Here is a 16,843-nt window from a genome sequence, read left to right on the forward strand (position 1 = left end):
ATATTTTAAATTAAATTAAATATTTTGAATTGAAGAGACCAATCAATTCCTTCAAAAATCATCAAATTTGGTTTGTGTGTGTATGCACAGTCCAAGAGTTGGATGATCTGAGTTTTTAATCTGAGTTCTTCCCCTGGCTAGGTCACTCACTGAGCCTTTGTATGCCTCATCAAGTAAAACCAGGGCTGTCCTTTCTTTCTCCTGCCTGTCTCCTAAAACTGTTGAGAGGCTTAGCTAGACCAGGTCAGGAAAAAAGAAGGTAAACTTCATAGAATCATAGTGTTAGAGTTGGAAGGAATCATAGAGGTCATTCAATTAAAACTTTTAAGACAATTAAGATTATTTTTTCCTTTTTAAAGTAATTTTATTTTTCCAATTATGTGTAAAGGCAATTTTTAACATTCATTTTTAAATAAAATTTTGAGTTCCAAATTTTCTCTCTCTTTCCCTCCCCTCCACATTCCCTAAGACTAGAAGCTATTTGACATAGGTTCATCCCCCTTATTTTTAAGATAAGGAAACAGAGGCCATTCAGGCTAAGGCTACACAGATAGCAGAGCTGGAATTGAGCCCCAACCCCTTGGCTCCCAAGCCACAAGTCTTGCCACCATACCTTAGATGTGAATGCTGTCTGAATGAATGAAATCCACGAGTTCATGTGGAAGAGCAATTGGACTGGTTTTGTTTGGCCACCCAGGGCAGACCCAGGAACAAATGTGCTGAAGTTGTTAAGGGGCAAATCTAGTCTCAATGTCGGTAAAAACTTCCTATCAATTACAGTTGCACACAACTGTAATTATATGGGGCTGCCTCAGGAGTTGGTGGCACCTTTTGCCTGCTGGTGTCCAACCCCAGGCTGCTACTGTTGGGCATGTTAGAGGAGGGATTCCTTTGGTGTATGGAGTAGACTAGAATGGCCACTAAAGTCCTTTTCAACTGTAAAATTCTGTGATTCTGCCTAGGAAACAATATCATTCCAGTAAGACTGTTGCTAATGGGAATACTCTTTGCTGCCCCAAAGACCCTGAAGATTAACACTGTTTCACGTTTTTCTCTTTCTTTAAAGCAAAAAACAAAGCAAAACCCAAACAAAATTCAACCCTCTGCACAGACCTTCTGTCCCAGAGGAAATATTTTTTGTTGTTTAGAGTAAATTTTTTTACAAGTATTTGGGGATGATTGGGGGATGAGCTCAAGCAAGTTTCTGCCTTTACTCCACCATCTTGGCTCTGCCCCTCTAGGTACTGTATCTTTTTTGTTGTTGTTGAGTTGTGTCTGACTCTTCATGACCCTATTTGGGTTTTCTTGGCAGAGATACTGTAGTGGTTTGCCATTTCCTTCTCCAGCTAATTTTACAGATGAGGAAACCGAGGCAAACAGGCTTAAGTTACTTGCCCAGGGTCGCACAGCTAGTAAATGTGTGAGGCTGGATTTGAACTCAGGGAAATGAGTCTCCCTGACTGTAGGCCTGTCTCTCTGTCTACTGCACCACCCAGCTGCTCTTTTTTTTTTTTTTTTGCCTTTTAGAGCGCAATTGGGGTTAAGTAACTTGCCCAAGGTTACACAGCTAGTTTTTTTTGTGTGTGGGTGTTAAGTGTCTGAGGCCGGAACCAAACTCAGGTCCTCCTGACTCCGGGGCTGGCGCTTTGCTCACTGTGCCACCTAGCCGCCCCCAGTTGCTCTTATATTAAGCACTTACTGTATACCAAGCACAGTGACTAATACATAGTAAGTGCTTAATAAATGCTTTTTGATTGATTATTATGACTGACACATATATTCTAAGAAGTTTATACGTTCTTCTGAGTTTAGTATGTGTATACTGGGTATATATATGTTCATAACCATCAAATGGAAATAGTAGTAAGACTTGAAAATGCAATTTACAAAGCCCTTTTATATTTCATTCCCTTATTTGAACTTCATAACAATTTTTTCGAGTCAGGGTGGTATCATAGGGGATAGCTGGTCAGCCTCAGAGTCAAGATAACCTGGGTTCAAATCCCACATGCTGGCTGTGTGGCCTTGGATAAGTTATTTCACTTCCTCAGTGACCCATTAAGGGGCACAGTTAGTGCTTAGCAATATGGGAAGAGGAAATTTACTCATTGGGAGCTCCCTGTGACAATGAAATCCAAGACTTCACTTTAAAAAAAAAAGTTCTTTTATTTAATTATCCCCATTAGATTGTGAGCTCCTTGAGGGCAGGGGCTGGTTTTTGTCTCTTTTTGTAGCCCCAGTGCTTGGCACGGTGACTGGCATGTCACAGGTACTTAATAAATGTTTATTGATTGATTGGTTAACAGATGTGAGAAGGTGGGTGATTTACTCAAGGTCACGCAGAAAGTAAGTAGCAGAAAGGAAACTCTGACCCAGGTCTTTCAGCTCCAAGTCTGGGACTCCTTCCATCACATCATTTTAAAGGAGTTCTTAGAGGGCTAAGAAGTAAAATTTACAAAGAATCTGAAATGCTTCTTCAGATAATATGCCACCCAATTTCAAAGCAACTCAATTTGTAGGCAAAATAAAGGGGGCTCTTCTGAAATTGTATTTGGATTAAATTGAGTTTAACTTCACAATACTCATTAATGTATTTATTTTGGGGAAGTTTCTTAAGCTGGGGAGGAGTTAGGTAGCAGTGGACAGAGCATGGGCCCTGGAGTTGGAAGAACCTGATTCAAATCCAGCCTCAGACACTTCCTAGCTATGTGACCCTGGGTAAGTCATGTAACCATGTTTGACTCAGTTTCTTCATCTGTAAAATAAGCTGGAGGAGGAAATTACAAACTAATCCAATATCTTTGCCAAGAAAACACCATGAATGGGGTCACAGAATCGATCCCAACTGCAATAACTTTAACAACAACACTTAAGCTGAATATAAAAGTCAATCCCTCTTCCTATCCCCTTTTTCCCACGTAAAATTGGGTCCTGAGTCTCTACTTCTTGTGTACTTGTGAGTTAGAGATAAAGGGAAGGTCTTTGGGAACAGCCCTAAGTATCACCCTTAAGACCACCTTGGTTGGGTTCAGTAGCAATATCAGTGCCCTGGGGACTTAGGCAAATCAAGCAATCAAATCCAGTTGGAGATTTCAAGGACTAAGCATTAATACTAATGCTATCTTTGTTTTCCTGAGACACAATCCAGGTTGAAGGAAGAATTAAGGCTCTAAAGAACATGTCTCAGAAGTAATATAGATTTAAAAAACATGAACATTTTTAAAAAAGCCAAAGAAGATAAAGGAGAGGACAAGCTAGAGTCTGGGAAGCAGAGGGCCAGGAACCAAAACTCACAAATATTCTGAAAACCAGACAAAACAAAGGTTCCCTAAGGATTCTTTCTCCACCTTGCTTCATCATCCTCGTCTTCTCTTTCATTTTTCTCCTGTTTTCCCTCTCCCTAGCTCTTCTCTTCTCCCATCTTTTTCCTCTCCCCTTTTATTTCTCCTCCTGATTGTCCCAGTGAACATAAATGTCCAAATGTCAAAGCCTCTCTACTTTCTTGCTTTTAGTGTGCATATAATCTCCCTCCTCTGGAACTCTAACAAGGGCTGAGCAACTGATGTCTTACCTCAGGGCACTGAGATTTAGAGGAGGGTCATTAATCTCTTTATCTCTCTTCTCCCCCAGAATAATTAATTAAAATAGAAATCACCAGACCCTGAACATTGTTAATAACACCCATCTGTGAGCCGCTATCATAACTAATTTCTACTCCCATTTAATGGAATTATACCTCTATTATTTTTATATTATAAATTGCACGGCAAATTTAAGAGTGTTTTTATTTTATTTTATTGCAGTATGTTCTGGGCAACAAAATTGCCCAGACAAAATAGTTCTGCCTACCCCCACCCCATCTGCCACATATCACATTTTACTTCTGGAAGACTTCTCTCTTAGCTCACTATAGGTCATGGAAAAATTAAACCTCACAAGTTGAAGCTAAAGAATGAAGATTAACATAGCCCTATAGCACTTTTGACTAATAATATTAATAGTTGACATTTGTAGAGCCCTTTGTAGTTTACAATGGGCTTTATATTCAGTTGATCCTTGCTGCAATACTACAGTTGAGGAAATTGCAATAGGGAGAAGTTAGGTGAGTTGCTTGAGATCTCACAACTACTAAGGGATAGAGCTGGGACCAGAACAACATCCAACGTCCCTTCCATTAGACCACACCATCTTCCGTGATGGCTGCTTCCTTGAGCAGAAATGTAAGAAACTATGAAGTTGTACTGGAAGAAGAGAATGATTTTCTTCTGGAAAGGAAGTTTCTAGTGACCTCTTACACATGAAATTGGGGAGATTATTAATAGGTCCCCTTTAATTTCATTTGTTCAGTAGATTTAATTGCGTTTCACTATGACCCCATTTGGGGGTTTTCTTGGCAAAGGGCCCAAAGGCCCCAGGGCAGCTAAGTGGCACAGTGGGTGGAGTGCTGGGCCTGGAGTCAGGAAGACCATCTCCCTGAGTTCAAATCCGGCCTTAGACACTTACTGTGCAACCATAGACAAGTCACTTAGCCCTGTTTACCTCAATATTCATCATCTATAAAATAAGCTGGAGATGGAAATGGCAACCCATTCCAGTATCTCTGCCAAGAAAACCCCAAATGGGGTCATGAAGAGTTGGACATGACTGAACAACAACAATTTAATTTCATCTTGACAGATTTCTGTACCATTCCTCTCCTCCATCTCCGCCTTTTTTTCTTTTTTTCCCCAAATACATTTGGATTAAAGAGAGGCAACTTGGGACAGAGCACTGGATTTGGAGTCAGGAGCCCTGGGGTTCAGGTGCTACAATAGACTCTAGCTTGGCAAGCCATTTGGTCTCTTAATAATTTCAGTGTCCTCATTGGCAAAATCGAGTTAATAATATTTGACCTATCTGCTTCACAGGGTTGTTGTGGGGAAGGCATTTTTTCAACCTTAAAGAGCTATCTATTTAAGTGGGAGTGATTATTAAAATAGAAAACCAGGGGGCAGCAAGGGGAATTGGGGAGGGTGGAAGTAGGAAAAGTTCAAACAGTGATCTTAGGCTAACCAATCTCAGCCAAACGTTAATCAACTTCTCTCTGCCTCTCTGGGGGTGTTCATGGAAAGATTTAAGCCTGCTTGTTTCCAAGAGGAACCATCCTAATCTCCTCTATTTAACTTTTTTTTTTCTTCTGGGCTTAATCTTGGTGACCAAGTTATTAAAGCCAAGGTAAAGGTGATTTTTTTTCTTTTTGGTTTTTTTCCACCCTTCTCTCTTATCCAGTTATCTCAAAGGGCTAGACCAGTTTGATGGAAATTTATCGAGTCATAGCTTACTGAGGACTATAGGCCTAAGGACTGTGTTTGAAGAGGGAAGGAGAAGGGGGGAGGAGAGGCAAGTAGTAAGCCTGAGAGGAATTCAATGTGGGGAGCCAAAGCAGTCTGTGCTCAGAGGATGCTGACTGATGTGCTTCCATGAACCCCGCTGGAAGTCAAGGTCATGCTCCAGGGACTTAGGGGTCTTCTTTGTTTTTGAATGTGTCATTAGTTAGTCCATGTATTTTGTTTCTCTGCTTCCAAGTGCACAGAGGGGAAATCCACAAAGAACAAAAATAAGCAGATGAATCATGTGCCTAAGATCAGGGCAAAAAGCCCCGCTTGGTTTTTGTCTCACAGTGTCCTCCAGAATAAGAATTCCAGGGAAGTTTTGGCTTTCTGGGGTCCACTGTGACCCAAGTGCCGTAGAAGTGGATCCCTAAACTCTGGCCTACTGGTTCAAGAAACTCTACTGGAACTGAGTTTGGTCCCTGAAACCTAAATTTTGACATTTAATGTCATAGCAAGATACAGGATCATGAAATTTAGAGTCCGAAGGGAGCTTTGAAGTAATTTATTCTAACCATGTTATTTTAAAAATCAAGAAATTGAAACCTAGATAGATGAAATGACTTGCTGAAGGTTACCAGGGTAATAAGTAGCTGGTGTGGGATCTGAATCCAGGGTCTCTGGCTTCAAATCTGGCACACTTTTCCTGAGACCAAGCTGACTATTCCCCAGCATTTCACTCTATCAGTACCATTCATTAGAAGGCCTACACAATGGTTCTTGATCTGGGGTCTAAGGAGACATTTCAGGGGGTTCTTGAACTTGTATGGGAAAAAAAAAAACATCTTTATTTTTACTAACCTCAAGCTGAAGTTTAGTATTTCCTTTAATTATGAATTTTTAAGAACCTGGTGATTTTGAGAATGGGTCCATCGGCTGCCAAAAGGGTCCAATGACAGAGAAGCTGTTATAAACTCCTGGTCTAGTCTATGCCCCTGCACTTCTCAGATCATGTAGCTAAAGCTGGAAGGAACTTCAGAAGTTATCCAGTCCAACCCCCTCATTTTGCAGATGAGGTAACTGAATCCTAGGAGTGGGTAAGTGACTTGCACAAGGTCATACAAGCAGTAAAGCTTCAGAGGTGGGATTTGAACCCAAGTTCTCTGACTTTGGGACCACTGTGCCTTCCACTGTACCACATCACAGCCATGTGATAATTTCAAACAAATACAAGTTTATCAATAGTTACAGGATCCAGCCCTGGAAGGGGCCTCAGACTCTTCTTAACTCAGCACTCTCATTTTACAGATGAGTATCGTTACCCATTTCCACACCTTGTAAAGGGTCCCCATTTCCTGTCCCTGAAGATGCTGTCTTAATGAAGTCAATGGCTTTTTCTGTCACTTCATTTCAGACCATCTTTTGTTAGACCTATCTCTGTGACCTCTGCTGGTAACACAGACAGACTACCATAAGGTGGTAAGAATGGCCATTTCAAGTTGGGGAATTCTTTAGCATTCTCCCCTAAATGCACATCAGTCATTCCTTAAAAGGAATGGTCAAAGGTCCAAGTACTGGGTCTCATTTATTTGCTACAAAAGCATCCAAGGGCTCCACCCTTCCTTCATCTGCTAGAAGGTGACCCTTTCTCCCCTTCCCCATGCAGTTCTAGCTCATGTAGACTTTGGAGGGAGGAAACAAATGAGGTACTCACACTATTGGGGTGTAGAATCGGTAGAGGCAGCAGCAGAAGTGGGATAAAGACGACCAGCAGCAGATTCCTTACTTTGAGCAATTCCTTCAGAAAGGCCATTGTCCACTCTTCCTCCTTGCCCTCTTGACCTACCTGCTCCCCTCCTTTTGGTCAGCTTTGCCCTTATCGAGAACCCTGACTTTCTCCCTCTTCCCTAGTTAAAAAAAAAAGACAAACAGCACCACTACCAAGCCTTAAATACTTCTTGTCTCCCTTTTTTAGGTAGCACCCCTTTTGAGGAAGGTTTAGGGGTGACTCTGCCTTTATTCTGATGAAAAAAAAAAGACCAAGAAATAGTAGCAAGGCCTCTATGCCCTCGAATACTTTAGGTGGGATTGATTAGCAGGGTTTTCTGAGCAGGAAAAGGGAATTGGCCAAGGATTACAAACTGGGACATAGTGATTTCCGTCTTTGTTTTGGCTTGGGTGAGTTAGCATGGGCAATCCTATAACTTGGTCCCAGCATTTTAGCAACTGTTTTCTTCCATGGAGTTGTTTTTTGTTTTTGTTTTTTAAATTTTTGTTAATTCTAAGTCTGACTCTAGGAAAATCACAGGGGAGCTTACTATTATTATTTGTAAAGAAAGCCTGAGTACACTGTGATTTCTCTTGGTCACTTCCCTTGATGGCTGTTTCCAGAGAGTCCAGCCTCCTCTGCTCTCTCTGATTCTATGAAATCTATCCTCTCCTTCACTTTAAGCAACCAAATAAATGAGAAAGATCCGAGCTGAATGGAGCAAGATGAAGACTTCAGATAAGGCCGATTTTCTTTCTTCTAGGGCTTGCCACCATGCTAGATTCAAATTCTTCCCCTTCTAATTGGTTTCCTACTTATCATTTACCTTTTCCCTACTTCCTAAGCCAGGGCCTCCCAGAGAAATCCCTGAAGACATTCCTTTCTGGAGCAAGATAAAAAGCTATTGGGGGACCCTCCTTTACTTTGAATCCACCTATGGGAAGCCTGGAAGATGTTGGTGGCCCTGCCCCAACTCCCCAAGCCAATCAGGGTGTTTCAAAGAATGACCTAACTTTTCTTCCTCAAGGCTTCTCCTGATTGGTCACAGCAGGTCCCTGTGTCTGCTGACTTTGGAAAATAGCAGCAACTGGCAAAGCTTATTTTTAAATACCTTTCTGTAACATTCCAAGGGTAGAAATAACAGTCCTCCTCCTCCTCCTCAACATAATGCCACTTCTCCAAGTGAACACTGTTTTCTGGTTTGAAGGCATGGGCTTAGAACTTTCCCTGGGAGGTATCACATGCCCCTCAGTCCAGTTGTAGGCAGCAAAGTCCTTTGGAAGGTGTGTTAAGAGCCCAGGACCAGGCACAGTGAGGCATGCTAGGACCTGGGGGAGCAAATGGCCTATGGCAGCGAAAGTCTTTGGAAACTGAGATTTGGGGATTGTGATGCAGCCATATTCCAAATCAAAAGGCCTTCCTCTGGGACTCTGAGAAAGTGGGAACTTTCTTCAAGTCAGTGAATAGTTATGCCATAGATGACAGTTGGCCATTTCCTCTATGTCTCTCCCAAGGTCCCACCAAAGGAATTGGGCTGGCCTTGAAGTAAAAGAGATTGCTATCAGGATGAAAGAGTCCATTTGTGAGGCTCTCAGAATCTTCTTGTGAAGAATGGTAGACTCTATTAGGTTTTAGCAGGTTAGCCTTTGGAGATCCCTTCTGATCCAAGAATTGGGTAGAAGCATACTGCAGTGGAGTAAGATCAGTCAGTCAGTTAGTCGGTCAACAAACATTTATGAAGTATTTACTATTTGTAAGTGCTATGTGTCTTACTATGTGTCAGGCACTGTTCTCACCACTAGAAATACAAGTAGAAGTAGAAAGACATTCTCTGTCCCTGTGGAGTTTCCATTCTAATAGGAGAAGACAACACATAAAAGGGAATTGAAAGGGTGTGTGTGAGTGTGTCTGTGTGTATGCATGTGCATCTCTGTGTGTGTCTGAGTATGTGCATGTGTGTCTCCATGTATGCGTGTGTTCATGTGTGTACAAGTGCGTGTGATTGCATTGTGTACATGCATATGTGTGCACTGTGTGTCTGTGCATGTGCTTGTGTGTTTGTGCATTGTGTGAGTGTATCTGTGTGTGCACTCACATGTGTGTCTCTCTGTGTGCACGTATGTGTGTCTGTGTGCATGCGTATGTGTCTGTGTGTTCATGTGCATGTGTGTGTATGTGTGTGTAATCAGAAGACAAGGTATTCGGTGTCCAGAAATGGCAGAGAAAGTCCTGTAGAGGGGAGACAGCTAGAGAAGGATGAAGGCAGAAGTCATCTAGTCTAAACTATCATTCAGCAGGAATCCCTTTTTATGAAATCCCTGGCAAGTCTGTAGGCTTGTGTTCAAGTCCTGGTTCTGCTGCTTACTATGAATATGTGACTGGTTAAGTTGCTTCATCCTCAGGGCCTCAGTTTCCTCATTTGCAAAATAGGGCGGTTGGACAAGATAAATTCCCAAGTTCCATCCCAGCTTTAAATTCCATGATCTTTCCTGGACATTTCTAAACTGTGTTCTCTCCCTTTGGGCTATTATTTTAATCTTCTTCCTAGACAATGCTGGATTCTGCCCTTGGGAGGCTGGACTTTGAGAGGGGAGCTTTTGCCTAATCTTGCCTATAAGCATGCTATCATGGCACTCCAGGTCATGTTCATATGATGTGTTGCCCCACACATAAACCCCCCCCCTCCCAACTTTCTAGCTTGCCTTGATGTCTTAGCATCTCCCTCATTAGAATGTCAGCTCCTTGTGGGTCAAGAATTGACTTGCTTGCTTGAATTTATATCCCCAGACATTAATTACCTTGATACCAGGTACAGAGGAAGCACACAATAAATAAATGTCTTCATTCATTTTGTGGCTCATTGGCTAGAGTGGATGGTGAGCAGTTGAGGGACTATATGTTAGCAGACTGAGAATATTCCTAGTAATTCTTACTTAGTCCTGAAGACAGAAGAATCCAGGTAAGGAGCTGCTGAAAGAAGGAATGGGATGGGGGTACAATTAGTCTGGGTGGGTGGAACAGGAGGAAAAAAGAATTATTTGAAGAGTGTTGAGATAAAACTCATTCAGTCCCCCATTCATGACAAGACTTCAGCTGGCAGATCTGGGATGTGTAGATGAATTTCAAGGGGCTTTTGAACTTGTATGGGAAAAATAAAACATCTTGATTTTCACTAACCTGTCTCCCTTTACCAACTATGTTCTAGCCAAGGTATTCCCTGTATGTGACACACCATCTCTTGACTCTGTGCCTTCAGTGCTCCCCCTTCTTTTTTTTTTGGTATTTATTTAGTATTTAATTTTCCCCCAGTTATATGTAATAACAATTTTCAACATTTGTTTTTAAAACTTTGCATTCCAAATTCTTTCCCTTCTTCCCTCTCCATCCACCCCTATTGAGAAGGCAAGCAATTCAGTATAGGTTATACATGTGTAGTCATGCAAAACATATCCATGATAGTCATGTTGTGAAAGAAAACATAGACAAAAAACTCAAGAAAAATAAAGAAAGTGGAAAAAAAAACCCTCCAAAGTTGCTTCAATCTGTATTCAGACACCATCAGTTCTTTCTCTGGAGATGGATAGCATTTTTCATTCTAAGTCCTTCAGAGTTGTCATGGATTGTTGTATGCTGAGAATAGCTAAGTCATTCATGGCTGATCATCTTACAATATTGCTGTTACTTTGTGCCCATTACATCAACCTGTGCAAGTCTTTCCAGGTTTTTCTGAGAACATAATTTCTTTTTCTTTCTTTTTTTAAAAGAAATTGAGGTTAAGTAACTTGCTCAATGTTACACAGCCAGTTATTTTGTGTGGGTGTTAAGTATCTGAGGCCGGAACTGATCCCAAGTCTCCCGACTCTGGGGCTGGTGCTCTTACTCACTGGGTCACCTGGCCGCCCCGAACATCATTTCTTATAGTACAATAGTATTCCATCATAATTACATACCACAACGCATTCAACCATTCCTCAATTGATGGGCATCCCCTCAATTTCTAATTCTTTACCCCCAGAAAAGAGCTACTATAAATATTTTTCTACATATAGGCCATTTTCTTTCCTTCTCCTTTTTGCCTCTTGGAATTCCTGGATCCCTTCAAGGGTCAGCTCATATCCAGCCTCAGATGCCTTCCAGCTGTGTGATCCTGGGTAAGTTACTTAACCTCTGTTTGCCTTGGTTTTCTCATCTGTCAAATGGGGATAATAGTACCTGCTTCCCAGGGTTGCTGTGAGGATAAACAAGATATTTTTAAGGGACTTTGCAAACCTTCAAGCACTATATAAATTCTGTTGTTGTTATGATCGTGATTGTTATTATTAAAAGTGTTTCCTGATTTCCCAAATTGTTAGTGTTCTCTCTAACCTTGTGTCTGTTTTGTGTTTATGTAACTATAACCTGTGTGTCTGTCTCCCTTCTCCCTTCTCTCAGTAGAACATAAGCCTCTTGAGACCTGGGATTATTTACTTGTTTTTTTGCAAAACTGAACACAGTGCCTAGAATATAGTGGGCACTTAATTTTTTTTTATCATATTGAATTCAATTTTCTTTTATCATTATGTTTGTATTTCTTAAGAACTCATCTCTCCTTGGTCCTACTTCCAAGTCTTTTGGAGAAAAGGCAGACACCACCACCTTTCTACAATCTCTTGTCTTGCTGGTTCTCATTAGAGAAATCCCTTAAGGCTATCTAAGGATGAATAAGAAATAAATCATGTAATTAAGCTGAGATCCAATTTATTGTTACCCCATGCCTGGTCATGAAGTGATTAGTGAACCCCTGTTTGAGATGTTGAGTGGTATAATGTAAATTGGATGCAGTGGATAGAGAGCCAGTGCTGGAGTCAGGAAGACCCCTCTTTCTCAATTTAAATATGGTCTCAGATACTTACTGTGTGACCCTGGCAAGTCACTTGACTCTGCCTCAGTTTCCTCATCTGTTAAATGAGCTAAAGAAGGAAATGGCAAACTAGTGCAGTATCTTTGCCAAGAAAACCCCAAATGGGGTCAAGAGTTGGACACAACTGAATAACAACAACACATGTAAATTACTTCTCTTATGTAGAGTTTTCATCCTGTTCATAAATAATAGCAAAATTTATTGGTTTAAGGGAGATTTAAGAGAGGCAGCAGGGGAGGATACAAAAGATCAGGGGAAAATCAGCAATCCCATGGTCCACCCCCACTAATCCTGAAGTGACAGTCTCCTTCAGTGTCATTGGCTCTATGTCTCAGCTTCCAGCAGTCTAAGGTACTCCACTGACATCAAGCGTAAATAATAGCACACACACCTGTCATGCACTGATCTCTTTGGCCTCTTTGTCATTCTCCCCACCCTCTTCCCTCAAAGTCTTCTTGTGGGCAAGAAGGATCCATGAGGACACAATCTAGATCTTCTGTTGCAGTGAGGATTCCATATTGATTCAGTTGAGCACAGCTTCTTGGTGTTGGTCAGTACTGTTTGTTTGAGGTAAAAAAGCCTCATAAAGGAGGTGGATCTCCCTTCTCCATTCAGGTGATCAGGAACTCATGTCAACAATCTAAGGCACCTTAGCCAATCAAGTAGAGTTTTAAGGCCTCTGAAAGAACTAGCCAGGTCTTCATGGAGTAGGGCCCGAGGAGGAGCTAGATCAGCCTGCATGGCACAGCCCTGGGCAACATTTCTCTTATTTCACTGAACAAAAACTCGAGGCCGTTTGTGAAGAGCCCCCTCTCCTCCCCTCCCCTCCTTATCTCATATCACCCAGACACCTTCTGCACTGTCTCTTTCTTTACCTCTGTTTATGTCATGAAATGGCCCTTCTCCTTGCCATGGCACACCCTTTTATACATGCACAAGTGCTCCATTACATTCTGTCTTCTACAGCACATTTTTTCCTCTGTCATTCCCATTCTCTCTCATTTATCTGTCTATTGGCTGCTTCTCTACTGTCTACCCACATCTTCCCTCAAAAACTCCTCACTTGATCCATCCTTTCCCACTAGTTATCATCCCTCCTTTTTATGGCTAACCTCCTTGAGAAGGCTGTTTACAATAGGTACTTCCATTTCCTTTCTTTTCTTTTTTTTTTTTTTTTTGCTTTTTGGAGGGAAATTGGGGTTAAGTGACTTGCCCAAGGTCACACAGCTAGTTTTTGTGTTAAGTGTCTGAGGCCAGCTTTGAACTCAGGACCTCCTGACTCCAGGGCTGGTGCTCTATTCACTGTGCCACCTAGCCACCCCAAACTTGCTTTCTTTTCAATTCTCTCTTCAATCTAACTTGTGCTCTTAATGTTTAACCAAAAATTCTGTCTCCAAAGTTACTAATGATCTCTTATTTGCTAAATCTCATAGTCTTTTCTCAGTCCTCATCTTTCTTGACTTCTCTGCAGTCTTTGATGTTGTCAATCATCCTCTTATTAAAAATCTCTTCTTTCTAAGTTTTTGGGAAATGACTCTCTCCTGGTTCTCCTTCTGCCTCTCTGACCCCTCCTCAATCTCTTTTGCTGGATTTCGATCCAAGTCATATCAGCTAACTATGGGTATGGCACAGGGCTCTGTCTTGGACCCTCTGTCCTTTTGTCTTTCTGTATTATTTAACTTGGTGATCTCATCAGCTCCCATGGATTCAATGATCATCTCTATGCTGATGATTCTCAAATTCATTTATCTAGCTCTAACCTCTCCGCTGACCTTCAGTCTTGCACCTCTGTCTATTGGACATAACAAAATGGATGTTCTCTAGACATCTTAAACTCAACATGTCTAAAACTAACTTCATTGTCTTTCTCCTAAATCCTTCCCTTTTCCTAATTTTTCTATTAGGGTACCAATAAGTCAAGGTACCAACATCCTCCAAGTTACCCAGCTTTAACTTCTGTTTGATCCTCTGCCCTTTACTCTCTTTCAACTTTGCTATCTATTGCCAAGGCCTGTTGATTCTGTCTTCATAACAGCTCTAGCACGTGCCCCTTTCTCTCCTCTGTCACTGCCATCACCTAGGTACGGGACCTCATCATGGACTAGGGCAGTATCCTGCTGGTTGGTCTTCCTACTTCAAATCTCTCTCAGACCCAGTGGTCAACCCCATCTTCCTAAAGCACAGCTCTATGTCAGCCCCCCTACTCAATAAACTCCAGGGGTTCCCTATTAGGATCATATAGAAAATCCACTGTTTGGCTTTTAAAGTTGTTTCTTTCCTGGCCCCTTTCTACCTTCCTAGGCATCTTACATATTATTTCCCTCCTTGTACATACTCTGTGATCCAAGGACATTGGCCTCCTTGCTTTTCCTTAAACAAATGACTCCAGAAATTTTCACTGACTGTACCCCGTACCTAGAATTTTTTCCCTACTCACCTCTACCTCCTGGCTTCCTTCAAGTTCCAGTTAAAATACCACCCTCTCCAGGAAGCCTGTTCTGATCCCCCTCAGGTGCAGGGCCTTCTCTGGGGACCATTTCCAATTCATCCCACATACAGCATTTTTACACATAATCCTTTGCATATTGTATCCCCCATTAGACTGTGAGCTCCTTGAGAGCAGGATCTTTCTTTTACCTTTCTTCATATTCCCAGAGCTAAGCATGGTGCCTGGTACCTACTATTCATTTAATAAATATTTATTGATTGACTGACTGACATTTTTGGCCTTACTTCTATGCTGTCTTTTAAAACTCAACTTGGACTATGAAGTATGTGACATATTTTGGCTGCCAACATTGAAAAGAGTGGGTAATAAAATAACAAATATCTGGGTCTCTGGCTGCCATGTGCCAAGATCCCAAAGCAGCTGCTGGAGTCAGCATGTGTTATTAAGCTTTTGAAGCACTTTAAATTCCTCATTAAAATAACTTGATAAAACAAACCAGAGAGATCTGTCAGTCTGGAGTGCATGGAACAGCATCTTTATTACATCATATATGATAATCTATTAAATAAAAATGGGAAGGTGAGTGACACAGCAAGATCAGGAGTTCTCTTTTGGGGCTCTATTCATTTTCAGAAGAAGCAAATCATTTCCAGAGTATGAATGTAAGACACATAGGAAATCCAAATGAACTGGGAATTTAGAGATCCTTTCAGAATTCTTTAAATTTTTTTTTTAAAGGAAGCTAAACTTAGGCTAGCTTATCCATGGAATTCCATTCCAACCACAAGTCCCCAGTTCCATATTCTCTTTTCCTCCATCACGGATGAGAGGTCATGGCAGTGAAGGTTAATGAACACATTACTGTTTTTCTTCAGCATCTAATATATTTTGAGAAACCTATGACCACATAGGTTTCTCAAGACATATTGACCAAGTGGTTGAGTGCCTAGAGAATGGCATAAGGATGACTTCTAGCATACCTTAGCTCTCAGAATTTCCTAGTAAAAATTATCTAGAAGAATTATATAGAAATGGGGCAAAAAATGTTGCTGTATGTGGCAAATTCTACATGGGCACAACCCAATGATCATTTTATTGTGACCATAATGTTCAGAGCAAGGAGCTAATAAGATTAAGGCTATTTGGGCCAATTAGCTTTGCTGTATTCTGGTTTTTGATGGGGGGAGAAGTGTGTATATTGATTTTGCAGGTGGAAGTAAGGGAGGCTTTCAGAAGTTTTTCTTAGTTAAAAAAAAAAGGTTTGGCTTATATCCAAGCAAATCCAATGCTTAAAAATAGATTACCTAAAACTTACTTATTTCCAATAAGAGCTTTCTTTATATATTTATTTTTTAACATTTCCCCCTATATTTCTTCAATCATTGGCTGCCACATAGAATTTAGAATCTCTGAAAGGACATTATATATTCTACATTTTCAGTTAATGAATAGGTAGTTCATACCAGTCCATTTGCACCATAATTTGGGGTCAAAATAACACATCAAATCTATCTCTATAGTATCCTAATCAATAGCTATTTAAAAGTCTTTTTCCTCAGAGTCTAGCACTCATTTTCTGGCACCTAGTGATTAATAAGTGCTGGTTGAATGGGATGGAATGGAATTAATGTATCTGCCTCTATGATGGATTGGTTTGACCATAAGTTATGGTCAGAATGATTCTTGGAAATATTCTGCTGCTTTGTGGGTAAATGCAGTTCCAGAGTAGGATGTCCCAGAGAGCCGGCCCAGAACATTCCTTGTATACCTGTTCATTAGATGGAGTTCCTCAGGGCTTGGGCCACTGCTGCTTAGGAAAAGAGCAGACAGTGCAGTTACCTAATAAGCTATGGGACAGATACCTAATTGCTTCTCTGGGGAGTCCAAAACATGAGCATCTTGATATTTTGAAGCAATTAGCTGCTCTCCATTCTTGCAAGAACACGTTGAAAAAAGAGTATTATATTAATTAGGAAAGAGACTCAGAGAACAGATCCAGGGAGACAAAAACAGAGATGATTGAGATAAACAGAGATAGAGAGGTATGAACACAGATATCTCCCCTCTCACCACCACCCCCCCAAAAAAAAATTCAAGGGAAAGGGATTGAAAAAGAAAAGTGAAGGAAAGTATCTCAGCTTGTGAGATGTTCCATTTTCTCTAGAAAAAAAAACAGAGAGAACAATAGTGCATAACAAGGGCAGAGACAGAGAGCCAGACACACACACACACACACACACACACACACAGAATCAGAGAGACAGAGATAGAGATAGACAGAGACAGAAAGGCGCACACACACACACACACACACACACACACACAGACAAAGAGAGAGACAGTGACAGAGAGCCAGACACACACACACACAATCAGAGAGACAGAGATAGAGATAGACAGAGACAGAGAGGCACGTA

General features: G+C 41.2%; 1 protein-coding gene across 1 annotated transcript in view; it reads right to left on the reverse strand.

Annotated features, from left to right (window-relative positions):
- The window catches only part of SLC13A4 (solute carrier family 13 member 4), a 56,579-nt gene extending 48,599 nt beyond the window's left edge, over positions 1-7,980 (reverse strand). Inside the window, exon 1 of the mRNA XM_069087296.1 lies at positions 7,024-7,980. Coding sequence (XP_068943397.1) covers positions 7,024-7,122 — 99 coding nt within the window. The 5' untranslated portion in view covers positions 7,123-7,980. The remainder of the gene's footprint in view (positions 1-7,023) is intronic.
- Positions 7,981-16,843: the final 8,863 nt, after the last annotated feature.

This window comes from Petaurus breviceps, unplaced genomic scaffold (genome assembly GCF_028583685.1).
Source record: "Petaurus breviceps papuanus isolate PSGF00001 unplaced genomic scaffold, PetGlider_PUasm1.0 181, whole genome shotgun sequence".
Classification (NCBI taxonomy): domain Eukaryota; kingdom Metazoa; phylum Chordata; class Mammalia; order Diprotodontia; family Petauridae; genus Petaurus; species Petaurus breviceps.